At 37.1% G+C, this 27,809-nt stretch overlaps 1 protein-coding gene across 1 annotated transcript in view; it reads left to right on the forward strand.

Annotated features, from left to right (window-relative positions):
* Positions 1-27,809, forward strand: part of TBC1D2B (TBC1 domain member 2B) — a 97,789-nt gene that overhangs the window by 17,691 nt on the left and 52,289 nt on the right. The window contains exons 3-11 of the mRNA XM_051213955.1: positions 7,522-7,705; positions 9,545-9,617; positions 10,147-10,269; positions 13,356-13,866; positions 16,409-16,507; positions 17,350-17,418; positions 20,445-20,519; positions 22,985-23,020; positions 25,622-25,796. Coding sequence (XP_051072950.1) covers positions 7,522-7,705; positions 9,545-9,617; positions 10,147-10,269; positions 13,356-13,866; positions 16,409-16,507; positions 17,350-17,418; positions 20,445-20,519; positions 22,985-23,020; positions 25,622-25,796 — 1,345 coding nt within the window. The remainder of the gene's footprint in view (positions 1-7,521; positions 7,706-9,544; positions 9,618-10,146; positions 10,270-13,355; positions 13,867-16,408; positions 16,508-17,349; positions 17,419-20,444; positions 20,520-22,984; positions 23,021-25,621; positions 25,797-27,809) is intronic.

Below are 27,809 nucleotides of genomic sequence, written 5' to 3' on the forward strand. Positions count from 1 at the left end.
TGGACTTTTTAATCACAACCAATTGAGCAGCATAATTGGTGATCTCGATGACTACTTTCAATCTCTGACTTAAAACTATACTATTTGATTCACCTTTATATATTCACCTCTACAGTCATAAATGTAATATCTACACATTAAAAGGTGAGACTATAATTTATGGACGACCGCTGAGTGCCGCTAAAGTGACCTTGAGAGTGTTTACCTGATAACTAGGACCAAATGAGGGTTATAAATCAATGTGAAGAATTCGAATTCTGATTTACAGTTCATGGTTAGTGTTAGGAATTAGATTTAGGGTTTTCATCACAATCTGACATCAGCTATAATGCCAAAACTCTATTTAGCCAAATGGATGGATGAATTTCGCGCCAAAATCCGGAACCTGTTTTCTTATATCTGATTGGTTCGTTCATAAATTATAGTCTCGCCGTCTGTTGGTCTATACGATTGTTAAATTGACATCATAACTAATCTGTACGTTTAAAGCATTTTTGCTAATTGTGATTCTTGGACTAGATTAAGTTACAGGAAGAGTTTTTCAGTTGAATTAATTGAACATTCAGATGTTTCCACAAAGTGTGCTAATATTAGTAATGATTTATTCATCATCACTAAGAAGCATTTGACATACATGATATTGACCAACACCCAGTGATCAATCAATTGTAGATATGAAATTACATTAGTGAGACGGATTCTAAATTTTTCTTTAAATATTTCAGGAAAAATAAACCAGATCGACTTAAAACAATTTAAGCAGTATTCCAGTTTCAAAAAGTTCAGAAATACATTTTTTTAATAAAAATTTATTCAAAAGTTCAGTTCTCCTTCGACTTCTGAACAGATTGTAAATCAGCAAATACTATTTTCAGAAGGGGGTTTCCTGAAAGTTTCAGTAATTTTATAGTTGAATTCATGAGTCAATTAAAGCTAGATCCCCATGAAAAACCTGAGAGCCCTGGAAAGCCGTTTTGTCGTAATATAGGTCCCTTAGCAGTGCGCATCCACAATCCCGCCCACAGGATTTCAACCCACGACGTATCAGTCTTTCGTACGAACGCTTAACCTGTAGACCACTGAGCTAGGCGGCACCCGACGGTGTTAATGTCTTACCTCAATCAATCTATGAAATTGCGCTACCGGTCATGGCTTCTCACTAGAACTCCAGGAAACACCTCCCAAAGCCAGTTACTAGTGAGCACGTGATGACTATTATCAAAAAGGTGTTTTGTGGAGATTTTCCCATTCATTGATTAAAGAAATAAAAAAGATTGAATTCATAAACTTATATTTCAAAATCATTTTATAAAGTGAAATACCCTTCAACTGTAAAAAAAAGTAAGCTTAAACTCTTATTAGTCCCCAAATGCCCTGGTACAGCCGAGAGTGGGGAGAGTCCGCTCTCCCTCTCGAAATGCTCTCACATGGCCACGCGTATATAGCCTCTGCCAGGGAAGTCCTATTCATTACCTTCTCGCACCACGGGTGTTGTTTACGAAAATGAGAGGACGAAAAGCAAATGTCTGGCGCTTTAACCGGATTCCAAACCAATGGTGCACATGGGCTCCAGTATCCTGAGGGAACAAGTGGCGTATGAACCACTTGTTAGTCACCGGCTTCCATGGGACTGCATCTCCATACGATGCTCCATTGCCTTGTGGATCAGACCTTCAGGTCGAAGGCTCGGGGAATGGCCCCCTAAGATGACCACCTGTTTCGGTTTGGGTACCCGGGCAGTAACACAGACCTCACACATATCGAATGAGATTTGTGTGGCGCATATATATTTGGTGCCTCCTTGTACCAATATCTGTGTAAAAATAAATAAATAAAACTCTTATTAACAAAAACCCCATTTCGTTATCTATAATGATATTAAAGAAAAGAAGTTTATTTCAACCAAGATACCAGTAATTTATCTTTAATTGTATTGTTTTCTACATCGTAAGAAGGATTATTATCCTTGACTGAACTTGAAGGTAGCTCCATGTGATTATTAATGTTCAGGTCACTGTATCACTTTGTAACAAAACGCTGAAGAATTAATGATGATAATCATTAAGATTTCAATCTTTTAAATGATTATACATCTCAATGTGTCTTAGTTAGAGGATCCAGATAACTCCTTGAAAAAAATCCAACAAATGCTCTGAATATTCTGAGAAGCATCTTATCCAATCAACATTCACTAGACGTTTCGCCAGAAACATCTAGAAAGTGAAAAGTCATATGTCCAGTTTCTGATTGGATAATTACCTACACGGTTACTATGTTTAGTAGCATTCCAGAAGTTTTAGAAAACCCAAGGTCATCTAAAATGCTGTAAAAACCTTCGATTTTCTGTACATAAACAAACATTTGGAGTAAAGTGTTTCTTCCATATTTCTCACCTTTTCTCTCGTGTTCAAGTTGCTGTGTAGATTTAGCCTAGGGGGTGGGGTTACTAGAACAGCTTAGTAACGGATTCTAGTGTTCGAATTAGATCATATATCAATCTTGATAATGAAATGACTGGAATGAATTACATTTTTTAGACATTTGAAGTTTCTATTATTAAAATTGCTAACATATTTAATAAGAGCAATGTATGAATAACATTGTAACTGATAATTAACCACCGTTTGCTTTTGTCGATGGTTATCTACACAAGATTATGTAACTAACTACCAACTGTATTTGTGAGTGTTTTTTTTCCTTTTTTCTCTTTTAATCATTCTACACGTTATTTCTGTAAAGAAATAAGAATGAAACTGTCACGTTTGTTATCTTTAATTGAATGATTGAAGACTGATGGATTCAGTGAACTGATATAATAACAGAATTAGACTTGTAATTGAATTAGATTTCTATTAACACATATTGAATACATAAATATCGGTACAAAGAAGCATCGAGTACATATGTGTCACACAAGTCACTTGATTTGTGTATGGACTGTAATATTTTTCGGGGGCCTAGACAGAAACAGATGGTTTTCTAAGAGGGTCTTTCTTTTTGGTTTAAGCTACCTACTTGGGCATTAAAATCACTTGCTACAAGTACTATGTCTGAACGTTTAGCTTTTTGAAGTTCAAAAAACTTTCTGTAAAAGTCATATTTTACTTCATCTGGGCTGTAGTCATTGGGAGCGTAGGCAGAAACGATGAAAAAGCAACGACGTGTCTACCTATCCTCCTGAGTTCTTACGGAGCCGTTTGACTGAACAGCATATAGATGACTGGTAACCGGGATCCATTTGTTTTACCCTCGTACTTCATGCTATGCCTACATCTGCCAGTACAAGAGAACTAGCCATCGGGTCACCAGAGACACAGAGGGTGTATCTCATCTGCTCTCCGTTTAGGCGAGGTAATGTCAAGTGAACTAACTGCTTCTATGAATCCGGTGTTCATCTTGCTGTGCTAATGAGATGTGGCAATTTGGACTGATGCATATATGTGTCTGGTCCTACATTGTAGCTGACTGAGTGTAGAATATTCAGGAATTGTATTGTACTGAAATAAATCCAAAACTTTATCGTACTGAAATGAATTCAGACTGTTCAAACTGATAGTTAGTCAACATATTCCATATATTTATAGACCGATGTCATAACAAAACATAATTAATAAATAAATGAATAGCCTTCCAGCCAGAAAATGTATTGATGAAGCCTAGTAGGCCCTTCTGGAGAAGTGGCTACATCGAACCACAGCACAACTACCGGGGTGAGATAGCTGTTTTTGCAGTTAAAGCTGTGCTGTTTCTCTTTGTAGCACTTGTAATCGTTTATGGGTATTGGTCGAGTGATTGATTAGTCTGATCTCTACCACTCGGTATACTACTCACGTTAGTTCATGGGACAAGTCCCACTATCCAGGAGACACGACGAGGACGTGTGAGTCGGGTCTTACCTCCGAGAAATGAATAGACAAGCAAATAAACAAAAGCAGTATTAGAAAAATTCATATAAAAAGATATTCGAATCACTCACACAATAGAGTATAAGCTAATTGATAAAATTGAACTAATACCATCTGTCAACCACATGCTCTACCAAATTCTCATATTCTAAAGTGGGATAACCATTTTTTGGATCTAGATGTCTGTATAAAACACTACGTCATCATCACTTTAGTAATTATTGTCTAATAATATCTCCAATCTATCCATGTATATATGATGGTATTTCCTTAATTATTATTATTATATTGTCAGGTTTAATTACTTCATCTGAATGATCAATCACATTTGAATTAGATAAATGTAAATGAGTATTTAGATTTGATGTCGTGTGCACATAACATTATCTGTATTAAATACCAAATACAATCAGACTTCATCAGAATAGGGTTGTGAATATTATTAAGTTTTTGATTGATATCATTGACCGATTGGTGTTAGACCACCATTGAAAACCTGGAAGCACTAAACAGCCGCTTGACCAGTATACCACTGAGCTGGCCGGCATCTAACGGTGTTAATGTCTAACCTCAACCAATCCGCGAAATTGAGCCACCATCTTCCATTGTACTGAGGCAGATACCCGACACGGTCACGGTTTCTCTCATGAAGCTAGTCACTAGTGAGCACATGGTGATTATCAGTATAGGAATGTGGAGATTATCTACCTCAGTACAATGGAAGATGGTCGCGCAATTTTGTGGATTAGTTGAGATTAGACATTAACACCGTCGGATACCGGCTTGGTGGTCGAGAGGTTAAGTTTTCGCGAGCGAGACTGAAGGCTCTGTGTTTGAATCCCGTGAGCGGAATCGTGGGTGTGCACTACTGAGGAGTCCCGCAATAGGACGAAACGGCCGTCTAATGCTTTCAGGTTTTCCATGTTGGTCTAACATCAATCAGTTCATGATCTCAAACAGCCACACTTTATCAAAAGGTTCTTCCTTGCAATCCATGATTGGTGGTTAAATTAAAGAACAAGATATAAAGTATGAAAGGACGTTTACTGATTAAAATTTTCATCTGGTGCTAAAGAACTGTCACAATATGAATATTAAATGTGAGAGGTATTCACATCCGATTGATCAGTCTTAATCAATATAGAACACTTACCATATCTCCATGATAGTCAATCTCCGAAATTAGTTTACTTTATAATGAGACATTTGTTTATTGAGTCCATATGAGTAACATTATGATATGATATTCACATATATTACTGAATAAAATAAAGAGAATGATAAAACGGTTCTTCACCCACGTTGTCAAACGTTTCGATTTATTAAAGCATATATATATCAGTATAGGGGTTGTACAGAATATTAAGTTTTTGATTAAGATCATGAACCGATTTATGTTAGACCACCATTGGAAACCTGGAAGCAATCGGCTCATGATCTCAATCTAAAACAGATATACTTTTAAATTATCAAAACAGAATTAAATGGTTTATGGTTTGAACAGGCTAAGACATTCAACTTTACAACACTGTGACAGGTTTGATTCCTGATCCAATTAATTCTCTTTGTGTAGTAAGTTAGTATCATTACCATTAAACATGAAGTGTTGCCCTACGCAAATCTGTACTTCATGAGTTTCATCAACTGACACTGTAGATAGAGTCTAGTTCTTGAGCCAAGTCAAATATGTTTAAATTACTTTTTTCTTACCTAGATTTCTTAGTTTTGATTTGAATGTTTACTTATACTAATTGATCATTTAATTATTGACCAATGTCATAATCGTCTGGTTCCTGACCCTGGTCGAATACTAACAATAAGGCCGTAGTTTGGTCACTAGTTCGGATAGCTTGATATTGAGTATATTACATGCGATCAGCATTATTCCCCAAGATGTCAGGTCACCAGCTGTAATAAATGATGACGAGTAATCTATTCACACAGACGGCATCAGTCGCTTCAACACCATACCATCGTCAACTACTACAATATAACGATCCACGGCTTATTGACGATTGTTTACACAGCAGAAATTAACTTTACTTTCATTAGTTTCCAATAAGCTTCAGTTGCTAAATAGTTCTTTCGGGATTCGATGCAAAACGTTAAGTTGAAAATAATTCATGCAATTCATTCTGAGAAGTACCTTCATATTTTTGCACTTGAAATCACAAGTCAACCAAAGCTAAACTATCACTGAAAACCTGAAAGCACTGGACAGCCATTTCGTATTGACACATGTTTTCAACAGTGATCTAGAGGTTAAGTGTTAGCGCGTGAGACAGAATGTCATGGGTTCGAGTACAATGTACGGGATCGCGAATACTCTGCTGAATGGTCCTATACATAAACGAAACGGCTCGTGATTTCAACTGTGAAAAGACTACAATCTGCACAAATCCCCAATATTGATAGAAATACCTTGATAATCTAAAGCGTTTCCAATTGTTTTCAAACTATTATCAATTTCTGATGACACACATTTTATGATTTAAATTTATTTCCCACACAAGGCTACTTAATTGAAAATATTGATATACTGTGTGGATGGATAGGGTTCATAGTTTAATCGCCAAATATCAGTCAACTGCTTTTGGATGAGAGAAAAAAAAGCTTAGCTGATCACTTTAGCAATAACAACGACAAAAATATGAAAAAAAAAATTAAATTTGCGCCTGAACAGTTCTACTTATCAAACTTGATTCAACGAACGCTCAGTCTAACAAATGTACTTTAGATATTAACCAATATAAGTAAAAATATTTATGAATTATTCAAAATAGGGCCATTAGGGGCTATTAGTATTTGATCACAGATACCTCAGAAAAATCACTCACATCTATTGGGATCACCAGATAAGTAATAGGGAGGTTAGACGTAGGGTATTAGGGATTGATGGTAAATCAGTTGATAAGGTTGTGAATCATCATCGACTGAGATGGTTGAACCACGTGCTGCGTACACCTGAACACCGATTACCACGACACGCAATACTGACTAGTGTTAGAGACGGTTGGAAGAAAGTTAGGGATAGCCAAACCAAAACGTGGCATCAGTCCTTGAAGTCACTATCTTGTAGTGTGAGCCATGTTAGTAGATGCAGAATACTTGATTGGCGTCCGCATGACTATCGTAACGAATGGTTAGAGACTATATATGACATGGCTCAGAGTCAGTCACAGTAGTGTAGGTGTATGCACTCGCTGTATTCCCTTAAAATATGAGATTAAAATCGGTTTATATCTTTCATTCTACGAACTGATTCTTTCTTCCTTTACTATATCCTTATGCACATTCTTTCTTTTATATAATACACCATTAAATTGAGTACTTCTAAGAATCCGGTGTTCATGTTATTGGGCGGATGAGGTATGGCAAGTTGAACCGATGCAAATGTGTGCCTGGTCCTAAGTTGTAGCTGACTGACTGACTGACAATTTGTGTGTATGTCTTACTCGTTGTGATTTGTATTATAACTGACTACTCAATTCTGACTATTTGACAAGAAAACAAAGATCAATGTAGGAATTGTAATGTTCTCTAAAATCTGAAAAAGAATGTATTTATTTTGCTTCTTTTTTAAAAAAAACAAACATACCTTCGATGAATTGTTCAGCGTTCAAAAGATTAAAAGGGATTCAACGTCACTGGTATGTATTTGAAGAGTCTACATTGAAATTAATGGCTTATCGTAATGAAATGGATGCAGCTATTCCAGATAAAGAACCATTGAAAATAATCAATATTCACGGAGCTGTATTTCATATTGATCCTGCTGAACATAATCAATTTAGTATTATGTAAGTAAAATGTTAATCATTATTGTTGTTGTTTAGAATAGTATTATGTCACGAAATTATATTAACTGTCAAACGTTTTAAAACGAGAAGGCAGTAGGTAGTTGTTTCACGTTAGTATTGGACTTCTTACTCCGAATAGAGCTCTTCTGAGGCTACTGTCGGTCTCAAGCTCGGATAAAGGAGTAGAGTTGGTCATAGGGTTAGCGATCCCATACCATCGATTACTGGTTGCAACTTCAATTTATCTTAGTAGATCAGTGAATTGGAGATTTAGATTGTTATTGAAAAGTCAAATTTATTGAAGTGCCAGATTTTACTCATTGATGAATAATTTTGAATGATGTTCACTAAATCTTGGTTACAACGTACACCTAATTACAACCCATCATGAAGTTAATGTTTGTTAGTGTATAAGTAAATTAAAAGAAAGATATAAGTGACCAAACCAAGAACTCACATCAGTTCATCAAGTCATTGATTATTAGACTGAACTCTGTGGTTGAGTAAACATTACATTACTTATATTCACGTAATTATTATGATCAATGATTTATGACTTTATTTATCATAAGTGAGAATTGGTATTCATGGTGGAGAGACATTCACTCTTTGTTTCTCCTTATACTTGATTCGTATTTTCTATGTCTATTATTTCTAATGTATTTATTACTTTTATTGGCCTGGAGTTTATCTTGGTAATTTCATTTGACTGTTTTGATGAAGTATCACAACTTGAACAAATAGACGACCATTGAAAATCTGGAAACACTGGACGAACGTTTCGTCCTATTGTGTGATTCCTCAACAGTGCACATCCACGATCCCGCTCACGGAATCCGAACACAGGGCCTTCAATCTCGCGCGCAAATACCTAACCTCTTGACCACTGAGCTGGCCGGCATCCAACGGTGTTAATGTCTAACTTGAGTCGGAATTCCGCCAGCGGGATCGTGGATGCACGCTGGTTAGGAGTCCCACAGTAGGACGAAACGGCCGCCCAGTGTTTCCAGGTTTTCAATGGTGGTCTAACATTAATCGGTTCATGATCTCAATCAAAAATTTATTAATCTCCACAACCCTATATTAAACAAATAGGATGTGTAAGATTTCACTTTGGTTGTGACCAACTATCTGACTGATTGCCTAGCTAACTGACTATATATCATCAGTAGGTAACTGAAAGTGGAATATTCAAATAATACTTGAAAGAACTGACAACCAAACGTGAAGTCCTTCTTATTATCGAATGCTTGATACACAAGACATTGATCACCACCCAGTGATCAATTAATTGTGAGGAATAACGGTTAGAATTTAATTACATTTTTGTATTTTTAATTCACCAATAATTCCATATAATATCGATTAAATGATTAGACTTTTCTTCTAGTAATCGATTGTTTTGTTTCGATATAGTTTTAAGCTAATGAAACATTTGGAATAGTTATTTTTATCAGATCACTTCTACTAATGAAAAATATACAGAAATCCACGTCAACATTGAAATCTTCATTTTGTATTTGTATATTGTGACTTATATCCAATAACACTGAAGTATCAGAAGGGGTTTTGTGGATATTATATTAATTTCAATAGTCGAGATCATGAGTCATTTGAAGCTAGATCACCATGGACAAACCTGGAAGCACTGGATGACCGTTTCAGTCTAATATAGGATTCCCCAGCAGTGTTGACCTAGGATCCCGCCTCGTGAGATTCGAACCCAGGACCTATCGGTCTCGCGCGTGAGCGCTTAACCATTAGACTGAAGTAGTTTGGGTAATCAATATGATTATTTGCAATGATTTACTTTGATTTATGTTTGTTTTACGATCATAGGTCAGATGGAAAAGAACATATTCTTCAAGCAGAAACAGAAGATGCTATGCTGTTATGGCTTCATGCTCTACAGGTAACATTGTTTTATAGTTTACATGATAAGTTGTTAAACAATCATTTAAAAGTAGAAATTACTATATATTTGTTCGGTCGATATATGAGTCTCTACATCAGTAAACATCCACGAACCCAATGGAAGCTGAACTCAGGATCTTCATGCTTCACATGGAATACTTAACTTTCACAATTGAATGGTCACCACCCAGTGATCAGTCGATTATTGGCATATGTTCATACTGTGTGCATTGCCTGGATATTCCCTTAACTTACAAGCTTAACAAGCAGAGATGGATAGTGGCTAGCAATGGATGGCAGGATTCAATAGTTAATTAGATAACGCGATGGCGTTTGAAGTGAACAATACTGGGTTCAAGTCCCCAAGGGTGAACATCAACTCTGAGATGGAGGTACATTCAGCTGACGAGTCCCAAATAGAACGAAACACTTTTTTAAAAAAATCATTCAAATAAGTGAATTTTTCACATTAACATTCATATTTTCATTCTTGTTGACTATTTTAACTTTCTTTTTTTTAAAAAAAGACAAGAAGAAACGAAGCTGTACATGCAAGTGAATCTGACAGTTCATCTCCTAATGATGATAGTTTAACAGATTATAAATTATTTCGTCAAAATTCTTTAATGAAAATGCAAATGTCAATACCAGTAAGTGTAGTTTATGCAAAATTATCAGGTTAGGAGCACATAATATTGATTAATAAAGATTTGACATAAATCGATATTGAATTCATTTGGTATTTGATTGAGATCATGAACCGCCATTGAAAACCTGGAAGCACTGACCAGTGGAGTTAATCCGTGTTGGGTAGAAACAGGTGTCTACTTCAGTACAATGGAAGATGGTCGCGCATCTTGGTGGATTGGTTGAGGTTAGACATGAACACCGTTGGATGCCGGTTCAGTGATCCAGTAAGTTAAGCGTTCGAGCGCGAGGTTGAAGGCCCTGTGTTTGAATCCTGTGAGCAGGATCGTGGAAGCGCACTGCTGAGGAGTCCCACAATAGGACAAAACGGCCGTCCAGTGTTTCCAGGTTTTCCATGGTGGTCTAATATCAATCAGTTCATGATCTCAATCAAAAACTTAGCAATCTCTACAACTCCTGAACTGATTATTTGGTATTGGTTACTTGAATCTTCTAATTGATTTTCAAGTCTGCGATAGATCAAAGTGCATATCCTGAATTTCACTACTAGCCTATTATCCATCTTTACTTATAATGCTCGTGAATTAAGGTAATATTGTGACAATACACATACATCCCCAAACAGAATCATATTCTATTTCAATAAAAAAACATCAATCAAACGATCCATTTTTCTTTGAAAACGTGGACAGTTCAATACCATAGTTATTATAGTTATTGCATCGTCCAATACAAACGAGATTTGATAAAGTGCCTATTTAGCAGGCTTGATCGTATTTATACAAATGACGCTATTGATGATGACGTTAAGTTGCTAAACAAAAGCTTAATGGAAAATGGCTATCCTCTGAAATTCATAAATAGATTGAAAGTTCATGGTACAGTGAGACCTACTATAGCCTGGGTAGAGAAAAGTCTGTCTAAATCACCTTACCATTTACAGGTGATTCAAATAGTCTTTTATTGAAACAAAGGCTTAAATTATTGTAAGCAATGATGGATAGTGGCTAGCAGTGGAATCCAGGACGAGCGCCACTTCGTCCTATTTGGGACTCGTCAGCTAGATGTACCGGCATCTCAGAGTTGATGTTCACTCTGGGACACGAACCCAGTACCATTCTCTTCAAACGCCATCGCACTATCCACTCAGTTACTGAGTCCTGATAGCCATTTGCTTGTGCAATGAGGTGAATTTAAATTTGTTCAGGCTTAAATTAGTCATCAATAAAACGTACTGTGCAGCAAAGGTCATTATCAAGGTAACAACAAGGTTCATGCTTCATCGAAAACCTAAAAGACAAAAAAAACGATTGCGTCACGCCTTACTGTGTTTATCAATTTAAATGTGTGTATGGTCACACATAAAGAAAGGAGGAGTAATCGTGATCTCAAAATTAGGGTGTGTGAACATGTACTCAAATGGTTGCAGAAACAAATAGAATCAAATGACCTAATAAGAGTAAAGGATAAACATTCATCATCCTTTATTACCAAACACATAATTGAAACTGGTCATAAAAATGTGTAAAAGGGCGTATACTAAGGTTTATCGAAGCCTTAGTTATACGAAAATTCAAACCCTCTTTGTGTATTCAAAAACAGTTTGTTCGCACCTTAAACCTACCCTGGTAGTATTGACTTATTATCCAGAGTGATGAGGTTTCGCATGGTTTTGCATATTATTATTATTATTATTATTATTACTCTTATTATTTGAAAGATTCCCATAGTGTAATTTAGACCAACATAGATATAAGCGAACAATATTGTTTTCCATTAGATTCTCATCATGATTTACTCTAATATACAGTAATATTTCTAAGTATATACGATATCGAATCTCGCGAGGCGGGATCATGGATGAGTACTGCTGAGGAGTCCCACAATAAGACAAAATGAACATCCAGTGCTTTCAGGTTTTCCGTGGTGATCTAGCTTTAATGGACTCATGATCTCACCTATTGAAATATACGAAATTATTGAATTAATCAAGGCAGTTTATGTTCAGTTATGTAATCCAATTACTTAACTAAACATAATAAGTTAAAAGTACAAATTGGTAGTGTGATGACAAATGTAATAAAGGCTTGAATCAAGGTTACATAATGGGAAATAGGTCAATGATTAGGAAAATATAGACATTGAAATAACATTCATAGAAAGGTTATAAGATTACGTAATAAGAGGTGTTCAGATAATTGAATGGTGAAGCGAATATTTGAGAGAAAAGAAAAGGATAAAAGGGGGTGAAGAAAAATAAACAGACAAAGAGTATGGAAAATAGTAAGAAATAAAATCATTTATTAAGGTCAAGAGAGAGAATAAGGGTGTTACAAATTTCTTATGAACATGAAGACTTGGATTATTAGCTGGAATTCCTATAGCTTCTGCTATGTGTAAAAGACGAGATTGAACACTATAAGGAAAACTAGTAAGAATACAATAAATGACTTATTTCTGTCTATTACATGACCGTTATCGATCAACTGTGATAGGACCGAGCTGCGTATTGTCTTGACCGTGCCTTTTACTAACCGCGAAGGGAGGTGTTCACAAACTCTATGGTTCGGCTGTCTGGTAGTACGCCCGATATAGCTTACTTTTATTATTATCCTTGTCTCCCCTTACCCCCATTTCTAGTCTGGTTGACCTTTTATTTCCTATATATAAATACCCTTAACAAGTATATTATGTGTGATCAGATTGTTCGAAATGTATTGCATTAATATATCATCACATAGTTCTGATAATCTTCGTCTTTTTATTACATTATCGAAATTTATCAAAGGGACGAATTGCTTTAATTTCAATGGTTCAGATCATGAGTGCATTGAAGCTAGACCATCATTGAAAACCTGGAATCATTGGCCGACCATTTCGTCCTACTATGAGACTCCTCAACAGTGTGCATCCACAATCTCGCTTCGCAAGATTCGAACCCAGGACCTATCAGTCTCAATTGAGCTGCCCAATATCCAACAGTCTAGCTACAATTGACTCATAATCTCAATCATTGTAATGACTATGATATCCACACACAAAAAAAACACAACTAAAACCCATACTTTAAAATCAATTTTTTTTTCAGACAAGATTATCACCAATTATATCATCGGATTCAAATGAATCTTCATTGAATGGATCTATAAGAACACGTAAAACAAGTATGAAAATGAATAAATTAATAAAACAAGAATCCATAGATCAAATAAATGATAATCATTCATTAACTGATCAATCAACCAATTTATTTCATTCATCATGGATATCTTCACTAGATAGTACAATGAATAATGAAACAACAAGACGTTTATCTTATAATAGATCAAGTTCATATGATTCAGATATAGTTAAACAACATGTAAATGATTTTAATTTTAATGAAAAATATAATAAAACAATAACAAGATCAAATAGTTCTTTACATTATCGTATAGATCAATCACCAAAAGGGATATATCATCATCACCATCATCATCATCATCATCATCATCATCGTAATTTAATGAATTTACCAATAGAAGAAGAAGAAGTTGAAAATGATGATTATTCAATGAATGAAAAATTATATTATAATCGTAAATTATCAATGAAACTAAGTAAGTATTTTAAAACTAGGTCGTTTTAAGATGTGTCTCTCTGTGTGTGTGTGTGTGTGTTTGTGTGTGTTACTAAGGAATTCTCAATTAGAACGATACAACTTTCTTTTGTCAATTGATATTCAATGATACTTCAACTGATTCTAGTTAGTGACAGCGAGAGTGGGCACAGTCAGATCTCCCTCTTGAAATAATCTCACATGGCCACATGCATACAACCACTGACAGGGAAGTCCTACTCACTGAATTCTCGTGGTGGGGGTGTTGTTTACGAAAATGAGAAGATGAAAGAACGGATGTCTGGCGCTCTAACCGGGTTGCTGGATATGGAGAGTCCACCTGGGAGAGTTGAAAAACCATGATTACAAACTAATGGTGCACATGAGCTGCCTCCAGGATCCCGAAGGAACAAATGGTGTATAAACCTATTGTTGGTCACTGGCTACCATGGGATCACATCTCCGGACGTTGTTCCACTGCCTTATGGGTCAGATCTTTAGGTCAAAGGCTCCCGGTGTGGTCCTCTAAGAAAACCAACTGTTTCGGTTTGGGCACCTGAACAGTTACTCAGCCCTCACATAAATCGAATGATTTACGTGAAGCATATCTATTTGGTGCCTTCTTTTGCCTGTTTATGTGTTTAAATAAATAAAATAAATAGGACTGATAGGCCCTGACTTCGAATCCCGCGAGGCGGGATCTTGGATGCGCACTGCTGAGGAGTTCTACAATAGAACGAAACGGCCGTCCAGTGCTTCCAGGTTTTCCATGATGGTCTAGATTCAATTAACTCATGATCTCCACTATTGAATTTTTCTCTATAATCAATTATGCCTAATTACTGACCAATGACATAGTTCGTTTAGCTGTTTTCTATTGATCAAAGTCTATTCCAAAGTCATCTTAATTCCAAATGAATCGAAATCAGGTACATATCATATTTTAGATATAGTCATCGTAAAACTCTGAACTTACATTTCTTGTAATCTACCACGTATCAGTAGGGTACGTCAATAATACTCAAGGGATCGATACCTATTTTAGTCTTTGAACTCCCTTCAGCCAGTTTCACAATCTGAAATGTTATCAATGAGCTAACTGGACAAAATTTTGCTTTATATAGGAAGATTATAGTAGGATAGTAATTTAACTTTCTAACGACTAATCTCTTCCAGATAAGTAAACAAGTCAGTTGCTTTACTTATTAGTTTGATCAAATACTCAGTATATTTCAAAACTGTTCAAACAAACAAAACAAAATTTCATATGATATATTTATATATTGACATAAGTAGTATATAACGCTAGTCAAGAATAGAATGTCCGACAGTGGAAGGTCAAGAAAATCGACGAGGAAAGAACAGGAACAGAAAGTATGTGATATGGAAATGCAGGAAGAATGAAGTCTGAGACGATTGACTGATATTTACAAAAGGAATAGTCAAGTTTGTGACAATTGATTAACATTTTGCAAATAAAGCATTTACTGTATGGTTTTAAGATTTTACTAAGTGATTCTTCTAGAAGAATCTACAACAGAGTTGAATATCTACCAAACAAGTAACTTAGGGGAATTATTTGCCACTACAGTTGAGCATAGGCGAACACCTGAGAACTGTTATAGACTCTCAACCACAAGAAGCCGGTGTAATAAGTTGCACATTTTGCTGGATTTATTAAGTATGATATTTTGATTTTTTTTTTATATTCCTACTTCACATATCTGAACTATTCAGAAGCATAATTATCTAATTGGTGAATGTTACATGAAAATATTCATTTACATTAATAAATAGTTGAACACCTCATAATGTTTATTTAATTAAACACATGAATATTGGCAGAAGAAGGCACTTAATATATATGCGCCACGCTCCACCATTCGACTTGTGTGAGGACTAAAATACTGCCCGGGTGCCCAAAGCGAGAGAGATGGTTTTTTTAGGGGGCCACTCCCCAAACCTTTGATCTAAAGGTTTAATCCACAAGGCAGTGAAGCAACGTTAGAAGATGCTATCCTATGGTAGCTGTTGGTCAACAATTGGTTCATACATTATTTGTTCCTTCAGGGTACTGGAGCTCATGTACATTATTGGTTTGGAATTAGGGTTTTTCAACTCCCCTAGGTGGATGCTCCGTATCCACTAACCCGGTTAATGCGTCGGACATTCGCTATCCGTCCTCTCAATTCCATAAACAACAGTAATGCCTTGAGAAGGCAGTGAGTAGGACTTCCCTGACAGTGGTTGTATGCACGTGGCCATGTGTGAGCATGCCGAGGGGAAAAGCTGACTCTCCCCACCCTCGACCGTACCAAAGCATTTGGTACTGCTAACTGTAAAGATCCATAACTCCCCATTTCAGTCCTATGTATTAGGAACAGTAAAATGCATACCATTACAAAAGTATAACACACTTTATAAATTATGCATAATACTCTCCTATTGAGTTAGTACCTTTAAATTTACCAATGTTGTAATATACCTTTAGATTTAACTCATGTTTATTGTTAAATGCAACATCATTTCCTAACGTTTTTCAGATGGAGAGAATCGTAGTCAATTGAGGACAACAATGAAAGTACTAGACAATGTATCAGAAAATAAATGCCAAGTAAATAATCAAAAAGAAGAACTGATATGTAAGTCAATGGAAGATAGTAGCTTGCTGATTGTTTTAGTTTAAACTATACGGGTTTATGTATATTTATGTGTAACTAGGCACTTGTGTATTCTACCATCGTTGAATAAAAGATGACATGAAAACTAACTTAGATTTCATTCTTGAATCTTAAGACAAACTAGATTTTCTTATATACCCTAAGTATTTTTAGATTCTGTAAATCGAGGAATATGTTAAGCCTTGTCCGGACCGTTGTTGGTATCTTGACGTAGTGGTCGGGCTTGCCTGTCGTGATGAAACACTCGAGCTATACTGGCTAGAACAATCGTTTCTCAAGGTCCTACCATGCCAGAGAGGTCAGTTGAAGAACGGTAAGACTAAAAGCAACAAACCCAAGGTTCGAAGACAAAGTCGTACCGCTGACTGTGCGGAGGTGGGACGGGAGTAAGGTGTTTCCTTCAGACAATCAGCATAACAGTGATGCTGCCTTCTCACAAAGAGGAATGGAGTTAGAAAAAGTTGACTGAAAAAATGCACACCTCGCCTAATCCCACGGATATCCGTCTCCAGCGGTAAATCTCAACAGTTACGGAGCTAACATGAAAGTTACCCACAAAAATTCCGTGTGTGACCAACCTCAAACAGTTGTCTCTTGGACACTGCGTTCGAGCTTTCAGGTCACCAAGGACCACCTCTAATCTAATTTTCTATTCACGTACCTCCAGACGAACCCTTCAACAGTGTAGGCGACCGGGAAATAATAACCATCCTCATACCTCTAACAACACTCAAGACCACTATATTCATAATCAATTTTCCTCTTCAATTCCTAATAAATTTTATTATTGTCTTCTATTTCAGCACAAAACAGTCTGATTGGGAGTGATTCAAACCTAGTTGGAGAGATCAATGGAGAATCTAGAAAAATTTGTATGTTTATTTTACGTGTACATGTGCTTAATACTGAGTATCATTACATTTTTTTATGACTTCATGTGATAGGCACTTATAAGTAATATATGTACATGTTAGGTGGTTGTACGTAGTCGAAAGTCTGCCCTTGACCTAAAATTCTTGTTATCTGGCATATGTCAACAAGGCTAGCTTATAATCTCAAGGGAATTGATGCTACTTATGGGATTCGATTCAGAGACAATCAGTTTCATAGTCTTAAATGTGACACAATAAATACCTCAAGGTTTCCTGGCGACTAATGCCAGCCACTTAATATCTTAACATAGTGCGCACTATATTCAATCGGTTAGACTAGCAACCGAACAAAACTTGATTGAGCGAATTCAGTTATCACTGCAGAATGAGAAGGATAAAACATCCGGTCACCATTACACAGTGACGTATTATCCTCGAATTTGTTCAGTATCACAAAGATATTGGAATGTAAATAATTTCCAAATGGCGAGAAATTGACGGAGACGTTTAATAATATCTTTAAATTATATATGTAGTATCATTCTACGACTCTTGAAGATGTTAATTTTTATTATCTTTCACAACGTTAGTATATGATCTTTTTTTACTGGTTGCTTGAATCTCCACACTGATGTTTAGGACTGAAATTGATCAATTTCTTGTTGACATATGTGCATCTTGTGCATCTTGCGTCGATATTGCCTTAAGTCACAAGCATTATAGGCTGAGGTGATGGTGACTAACAGTGGAATCCAGAATGCACATCTCGTCCTATTTGGGACTCGACAGTTGGATGTGCTTGAGTTAATGTTCACTCAGGGACTCGAATCCAATACCGTTCACTTCAAACGCCATCGCGTTATCCATTTGGTTACCGAGTCCCGAAGTGGACAACTTTGGGATGCAGGTACATCCAGCTGACGAGTCACTAATCGGACGGGACGCGTATCCTGGATTCCGCTACTAGCCACCACCATCTCAGTTAATACTTGTAGTTTATATAAAGCTGGAATTCCGTGCATAGTGGAATAAGATGTATTCATTTATTTTATGGCTTCTCCTCAGCTACTAATAACGTAGAAAGATTGTCAATAATTATTTACAACTGACGCATATACTTGAGATAGTAACAACGAAGATTGGGAGATTAACGGTTTTAGATTAGGAATGATTATAATAGTTGAATTCATGAGTCAATTAAAGCTAGCCCATCACTGAAAACCTGGAAGAACTGGGTGGCCGCTTCTTCCTAATATGGGACTCCTCTGCAGTGAGCTTCCACGATCCTGTTCGCGGGATTCGATCACAGGACCTATCGGTCTCTCCATGGTGGTCTAGCTTTAGTTGACTCATGAACTCAACTATCTAGTAGGAATGGTGTCGAGATAAATAAGAAATTGAAGTATTCTGAGGATTGATTATTTGGAATGATTTTAAAATATTAACATTATATCCACTAACAAGAAAATAATGAGCAATGATATTGTTGAAAACACGTTGATCTTTTAATCTCAACTATTGAACAGTATACTCGATGATATAAACAAGTATATTCATTTCTGTTCTTCCAACATAAATGTTTTGACACTAATATGTAAACTGCCCGTCCTTTTTAGTCCTACCAAACTTACTGATGAACTTTGTGACTAACCATGATCTTGTAGACACTTTCAACTATAGCTAACTCTTCTTTAGTCTTCACCCCCGAATATAAACGAATAATCAGTGTTCTAATCAAAGCTTTTTTGTAGATTATCAAGCAGAAACTGTTGAAATTTAAATTAAGTTCACCTCAGGTCTCTTTTTGATGAAGAGAACTTTCTATTTGGCCATTCGAATTGCTCTGAGTACCAATATCAAGAAATTAACATAGTTTAAAAACTTTTCGAGGTTAGAAAGTGGCTTTCCAGTTCTGGTACAGGAACTCATCTATGTGACTTTATAATAGTCAACCTCTGGAGCCATAATAAGATTCCGAAAATTCTTATAGTCCCGACTGTGTTGCTTCTATATTATTGGTGTTTACTCTTGTGGTGGGGTCTACAAAATGTCGTTTGTAAACGACCATACGATGCACGTAAAGTAAGTCTAGATAGGCATCGATATTATCTCCAGTCATTCGTGTATATTGTGGTACCCAGCTGCACACTCTTTCGTATAATTAATATTATCGCTGTGGCCCGTCATTTTCTCACACGCTGGAAGTATCCTTTTTAAAATGATCTATCATTTATACCAAAGACCTTCTAAGTAAACTTAAGGAAGTACTACTTACCCAGTCCTCTTTAACACTTCTTCCTCTATTGAATTCAGGTTCTCTAACAATTTTTTCGTTGATTTTTACGATTTCCCTGATTCCCCCAAACGACTGATTCAAGCTAATCATTTTCACTGCACATATATCCCGATAGCATTGATACCCCTGAATTAGTGAAGCTTCGGTAACATCTGCAAAGATTGCAACCAGTGTTACTGGTGCGTTTATTATCCAGTTTGCAACAATTATCATAACGCATCTTAATGTCAATCGGAATCTAGCGAAAAAGTTCCCTGTTCTAGCAGACTATTTTCTCTACCATGTATTACATCCAAATACAACGTCGTCGCTATAGTCTGCGCAATGTTCAACAGTCATTTGAACACTACAATCACAAATCAAGGGATTTCTTAGTAATCCCATTTGTTGTAGCCGCTCAACTGTAAAGTCTTCCTTGAAACCCACTGTAAACCGATCGTACCTAAGCATTGAGTAATTAAATAACCACCGTGACCCTGAAACCATACATTTGTTTCTGATTGGTTCTCCCATTAAATTATGGTCTAACCGAAGTCTTCTAAGTATAAAGTTCTGAAGAGTAACGTTTTTGGCTATTGAATATAAATAAGTAATATAAAACAGTCAGTAAAATTGTGTGAAAAGAAGGAAGTGGGTTTAGGATTCTTAATTTTATCATCTTCATTCATGTGAATAAATATATATCATTGTTTGATATCTTTTTTGCATATAAAACACTTATATTTCTCAGCGAGCGCCAATTCCACCGCGTCTAACGAATTTAATCAAATTGAAAAAGAAAATTACAATATGATACCAAGAAATGGTAAGTTGGTAATTTGTACATATCGATATGCTCTATCGATTTTATCTTGTTGTTACTAGTAGCCAAAAGAGATATCTATGAAAATATGGAGATTTTTCTATGCACATATATGGAGTATTTTGATATTTGGTTTATTTTCGACAATGTTGATAACAAAATCGTCTTGATTCAATTGTGTTTGAATCCTTCAAAGCTTGTTAGCTTCAAATATCTCATGTATAGTGTAGTGCAATTGTGTTTCCAAACAAATTGCTGACCTAAATACAATTCCTTTATTTCAGGAAATCTTATTCCTTAACATATAGTATCACTAAATTAATCAGCAGTTACTGGCGTATATGTGCATCTAAACAAGTTGCTAAACGATGATAAGAATTTCTAAAGACCATTAATAGTAATATAAGTTGTGACAGTATCAGTAAGAGTACAAGACATTTGGTATAATTTCAAAGAGAAAGAATGATGTCATAGAATAAAAAGCACACGAAAATGTTAGAATGGAAAAACTTCTGTAGGCAGAGATTGAATGCATTTATACCACTTTTGACCGATTATGAATCATGTCATGGGATCAACCACATAGAAAATTAAAGTACGAACATGAGTAGAATAGGTAAAGATTTACTACACAAAGTTTGCTAATACTCAAATGAACGGGTAGATTCACATCAATTGAGTAAATAATAATAATAACAGTAGTAGTAGTAGTAGTAGTAGTAGTAGTAGTAGTAGTAGTAGTAGTAGTAGTAGTAGTAGTAGTAGTAGTAGTAGTAGTAGTAGTAGTAGTAGTAGTAGTAGTAGTAGTAGTAGTAGTAGCAGCAGCAGCAGCAGCAGCAGCAGCAGCAGCAGCAGCAGCAGCAGCAGCAGCAGCAGCAGCAGCAGCAGCAGCAGCAGCAGCAGCAGCAGCAGCAGCAGCAGCAGCAGCAGCAGCAGCAGCAGCAGCAGCAGCAGCAGCAGCAGCAGCAGCAGCAGCAGCAGCAGCAGCAGCAGCAGCAGCAGCAGCAGCAGCAGCAGCAGCAGCAGCAGCAGCAGCAGCAGCAGCAGCAGCAGCAGCAGCAGCAGCAGCAGCAGCAGCAGCAGCAGCAGCAGCAGCAGCAGCAGCAGCAGCAGCAGCAGCAGCAGCAGCAGCAGCAGCAGCAGCAGCAGCAGCAGCAGCAGCAGCAGCAGCAGCAGCAGCAGCAGCAGCAGCAGCAGCAGCAGCAGCAGCAGCAGCAGCAGCAGCAGCAGCAGCAGCAGCAGCAGCAGCAGCAGCAGCAGCAGCAGCAGCAGCAGCAGCAGCAGCAGCAGCAGCAGCAGCAGCAGCAGCAGCAGCAGCAGCAGCAGCAGCAGCAGCAGCAGCAGCAGCAGCAGCAGCAGCAGCAGCAGCAGCAGCAGCAGCAGCAGCAGCAGCAGCAGCAGCAGCAGCAGCAGCAGCAGCAGCAGCAGCAGCAGCAGCAGCAGCAGCAGCAGCAGCAGCAGCAGCAGCAGCAGCAGCAGCAGCAGCAGCAGCAGCAGCAGCAGCAGCAGCAGCAGCAGCAGCAGCAGCAGCAGCAGCAGCAGCAGCAGCAGCAGCAGCAGCAGCAGCAGCAGCAGCAGCAGCAGCAGCAGCAGCAGCAGCAGCAGCAGCAGCAGCAGCAGCAGCAGCAGCAGCAGCAGCAGCAGCAGCAGCAGCAGCAGCAGCAGCAGCAGCAGCAGCAGCAGCAGCAGCAGCAGCAGCAGCAGCAGCAGCAGCAGCAGCAGCAGCAGCAGCAGCAGCAGCAGCAGCAGCAGCAGCAGCAGCAGCAGCAGCAGCAGCAGCAGCAGCAGCAGCAGCAGCAGCAGCAGCAGCAGCAGCAGCAGCAGCAGCAGCAGCAGCAGCAGCAGTAGTAGTAGTAGTAGTAGTAGTAGTAGTAGTAGTAGTAGTAGTAGTAGTAGTAGTAGTAGTAGTAGTAGTAGTAGTAGTAGTAGTAGTAGTAGTAGTAGTAGTAGTAGTAGTAGTAGTAGTAGTAGTGAATGACCCCAAGAAATAAATGAGTTTTATCCGAGAGCGTCTTTGTGGATATTACAGTAATTTAATAGTTGAATTCAATTATAGTTAGACCACCATAGAAAAGCTGAAAGCACTGGACGGCCGTTTCCTCCCAGTATGGGGCTCCTCAACAGTGAGCATTAGCGCCTTCCGTCACGGAATCCGAACTCAGGACCTATCGGTCCCACATGCCTAACCTCTAGACCACTGAATTGACATCTAATGGCGTTAATGTTTAACTTCAACCAATTCACAAAAATGTGCCACCGTCCACTATTGTCTATCTCTCAACCGACCTAATTGAATTCCACTGATGACCAGTGTGGTGGATCGCGGTGTGAGAGCTTACTCTCCTCTCTCACGGTTATACCAGATCATTTGATAGCATTCATATATAATATATTAGGATCGTTGTTAATTTGTCTTATTCATTATTTTAAATTATATTTTTATTCTATACGTTTGTTTTATTAATTAGATAATAAATTTTTCGGTGATTCAGAAATGATTGAAGGTAAATTACAAAGATGAATCAGTTAATTCTACATTTATCTTCTACTATTTCATATAAATATATTGATTGTCTAAGGGAAATATTTAGAAATTTCGTAACATTGTAGTGTCAATATAAGGTTGTGGAGATCATTAAGTTATCGATTGAGATCATGAACCGACTGGTGTTAGACCACCATTAAAACCTAGAAGCACTGGACGGCTCTGGGTTCAAATCCCGCGGGCGGGTTCGTGGATGCGCACTGCTGAAGAGTCCCAAAATAGAACGGAACGACTGTTCAGTGATCTCAGGTTTTCAATGGTGGTCTAACATCAATCGGTTCATGATCTCAATCAATATTATAGTGAACAAGAGCAGGAATGGGAACAACTAAACGTATATGAATTCAAAATGACAGAACCATACAGTCAATCAATTGTCTCAGACTTGACTGATTCTTCTTTTTTTGGCTAATCATTCTTTGTTCTCGTTCTCTTCTTTTCTCTTCGCACTTCTTCACTTTCAAATGATGATACATACTACTTATATCTGTCGATATCAGTAGTACACACCACAATATTTACTGGTTTTACTTCAAAGATATAATATTTAATCATAATCATTTTTAGTTTTATACATTAAGATTCTTTTCATACTAAGTTCAATGTATGAATGAAATCAGATCAGTTAACATATATAAATGCAAACAACAAACTCTCTCTTGAACCCTCCCAAGTCACTTTAGAATAATGAACAAGATTATTGCGTCTGAAGAGGACAAACGGAGGGGACAAAAGTATATAATTAACGCCTTATAGTTTAATAATTTTCCTATGAAGATGATTAAAAGTGAAATCAAACAAGACGATTTGTTACCAAATAATAATGGATTAGTACTATAGTTTTATCATACTCTTATGGTACAACAGAAGAACTCTAAAGGATCTTCAAAACAACACAGAACAACGAACACCCTTCGAAATGTTTTAGTTTGTATAAAAGAAAAAACTTCCCTTATGTCAACAATTTCCATAATCCCATATTGAAAATATGCCGACAATTTGGAGGGATGCTGTCAAGAAGATTGACAACTAATTCTATTTTCAAATTTTAAGCATCGTTATCAGTACAGTATTTATGATCTCATTGAATTGTTTTTCTTCAACTATTTATGTGTAGATAATTTCAGTTACAAGTTAACATCAGTCGATATTTCCATATTTAGCCAATTCTTACTGAATGACTCAGTCTTGAGTGCTTTTAGAGGTATGAGGGCGGTAATCATTTTCCGGTTGCACACACGGTGAAAGGGTTCTTCTACAGGTATCTGGCAAGAAAATTAGGTTAGACATGGTCTTAGTGACCTGAGAGCTTGACTACAGTACTCAAGGGACAACTGATTGAGGTCGGTCGCACACAAACATTTTGCGAGTATTTTTCGTGTTAGCTCCGTAATTGTTGAGACTTTATCGCTGGAGACGGATATCGTTGGGATAAGACGAGATGTGTATTTTTAGAGTCAACCTTTTCCAACCCCACTCCTCTTTGTGAGAAGGCAGCATCACTGTTATGTTGGTTGTCTGGAGGAAACACCTTACTGCTGTCACACTTCTGTACAGTCAGCAGTAGAACTTCGTCTACTCAATGACTATCTGCTTTACGTTCATGAATAAACTCCATCGGTTATGAATTACTACCAAAACTTAAAGAACTTATGTAGACGGACATTATTAGGTAACATTTGATTATAAAAACAGGTTACACTAACCAGATATTCAATCTGGTCTCTTAAAATAGTAATGAAATACTGTAAATATATTAAGTAATATCAGATACGTAAACGAACACAGAATATGTTCCTTAAATTTGGCCAAACTTATAATCTCCTTCGAAAATTATCGTAAAAAGTAGGAATTATTATTTTACTTACTTACGCTTCTTACCCTCAATGGAATATAGGACGCCGACCAGCACTTTCCAACCCACTTTGTCCTGTGCCTTCCTTTCTAGTTCGATACAATTTGTTTTCATTCTTCTCATGTCTGTCTCCATTTCTCGGCGTAATGTGTTCTTTGGTCTTCCTCTTTTCTTTTGGCCTTAAGGATTCCATGTGAGGTATTTATAGTTTCTTATAGTAAAAACGAAATCATCATTATAGTTACTGAATCCGCATACAGAAGTTCTTAACAATTGTCCAGTACGAAAGCTACATGTAGAGATTCTCAAATATTCTTTCAAAAGATGATTGGATCGAGTATCGTCGGCTCTTTCAGAGCTTCTTAAAACTTTCTCAAGTTCACCCTTGGGTTATCCTCACACCTCCCCTCTTTAAAATCTCTTGTGTAAGACAATTTCCTCGAGTCCACCTGAAACTCGATTACCTCATTCCTCTTGAGATCCATCACCCTTGAAGGTTATGCCACTTTGGCCTTTCGTATTTTGTCTCTTCTACATTCATTCTTCTTAGGGCTTTTTTGAGATGAATCCTAGAGTATTTGAAACGGGAATCAACTTTATGTGATCAACGTTTAACAAAACTTTTCACAATATGCTACTAACAACATTCTCTTATGGAAATCAGTTACACTAACTTATTATTATCATTGTTATAAATTATCATAGGTCCTCAAGAATCATCTGAACGACAGTATCCAGGACAACAAATATCAACTGGTGAATATTTAACAAATCAATTATCAGCAAAATATCAAAGTTCAATAATACTACAAAATCCTCGAACATTTAGTGATAGTGATATTGATTTAGAAAATGAGTTATCACCAAATGACTATATAAGGTAAATTGTTTCATGATTTCTTTTGATAGTTTTTTCTCTTTCTAGATTAAACTAAAGTTTTGTTATAATTATTTGATATCAATTTCAGTGGTTGAGATCATGAGTCAGTTGAAGCTAGATCATCATCATGGAAAACCTGGAAGCACTGGATGGTCGTTTCATCCTATTGTGAGACTCCTCAGTAGTGCACACCCACGATACTGCCAGGTTTTCTATGGTGGTCTAGCTTCAAATGACTCATGATTTCAACTATTGAAATTACTATAGTATCCACAAAAACCACTTCTGATATGAATCAGCATATGCTCACTAGTGACTGGCTTCAAGAGTTATTTCCTGGAGTTATAGTGTGAAGCAGTGACCAGTGGAGTTCAACCGGGTCTGTTGTGAGATAGTAACTCCCTGAAGACAATGCTAAATATGTCACTCAATTTCCTGGATTAGTTGAAGTTAGACATTAATACCGTTGGATGCCAACCACTTCAGTGGTTTAGTAGTTAAGCGCTGATAGGTCCTGGTTTCGAATCTCGAGAGGCGGTATCGTGGATGCCCAATGTTGATGAGTCCCACAATAGGACGAAACGGCCGTTCAGTGCTTCCAGGTTTTTCTTGGTGGTCTAGGTTTAATTTACACATGATCTCACCTATTGAAATTACTATATTATTCACAAAAGCCCTTCTGATATCTGATATTAATTGAAGAATTATTGAAAAAAAGATTAAAGTGTATATAAATGCTTCATTCTAACATACGACAGTATGATTAGGCGTATAGGTGATTTTATAAGTAATTAGATTTGACAAAAGAGGAAAAAACTGAACAACATCTACAAAATAAATTATTCCAATTGCGACAAGCATTACATCGGACAAAGTGGACACCCTCTGAATCTTCACCTGTACAAACATCAATTAGCGGTCAAACGTCATGATATATCGTCGTTTATATTAATTCATGTGAACAACTGTGGGCATACATTCAACTGGAAGAGTGTTGAAATCTTGGATGAAGGCAATTAGGCCAATCAGCAATCAACAAACATATTGAAGTCGATTCAACTTACCAATCAATCAGAACAATTACGGACAAATATAGGACCAAAAATTGAATCAATGGAAGATACAACCAAAACAAAAAAGTAAACAATGACAGATTCAAGGTCAACAAGAACCAATCAACATCGAGATCTACAGGTAAAGCTGTGAACCACATCTAGACAAATTCAAACACTTCAATTCTACCTGAAGTTTGTACTGATGATGATGTCGTTCAGAAGAACAATGAAAGCTCCACGATCAAACCATTTTGCTCAGAGAACAATACTCCATCAAAAAGAGAGGAATAAGAACAAGCAAAGATGGATAGTTGCTAGCAGTGGAATCCAGGACGAGCGCCACTTCGTGTTACTTGGGAATTGTCAGCTGGATGTACCTGAATCTCAGAGTTGATGTTCATTCTGGGACACGAACTCAGTACCATCCGTTTCAAACGCCACCGCGTTACCCATTCAGCTATTGAGTCCTGGTGGCCACTCGATTGTGCAATGCGATGAACTTAAATTCACTTGGCGTTGTTTTGCTTGTATCCTCCCATTGAAGTTTAAGACTGCAATTGATCAGTCTATTATTGGCATGGTAACAGCTTCGAGTCCCAGAGTGAATATCAACTCTGAGATGCAGGTGCATCCAGCTGACGAGTCCCAAATAGGATGAAATGTGCGTCCTGGATTCGACTGCTAGCCACTATCCATCATTGCTTACAAATAGCTTGTGAATTCAGTCAATATCGAGGCATACGCACAGTATACACATATGCCAATAACAGACTGATCAATTGCAGTGTTAAACCTCAATGGGAAGCATACAAGCCAAACAACACCAAGGGAATAGGTATAAGTACAGCATGAATAATCAAATAAATATTTTTTAAATAGTTGAGATCATGAGTCAATTGAAGATAGACCACCATGGAAAGCCTGGAAGCACTGGACGGCTGTTTTTTCCTACTATGGG

This window comes from Schistosoma haematobium, chromosome 1, assembly GCF_000699445.3.
Source record: "Schistosoma haematobium chromosome 1, whole genome shotgun sequence".
Taxonomy (NCBI): Eukaryota; Metazoa; Platyhelminthes; class Trematoda; order Strigeidida; family Schistosomatidae; genus Schistosoma; species Schistosoma haematobium.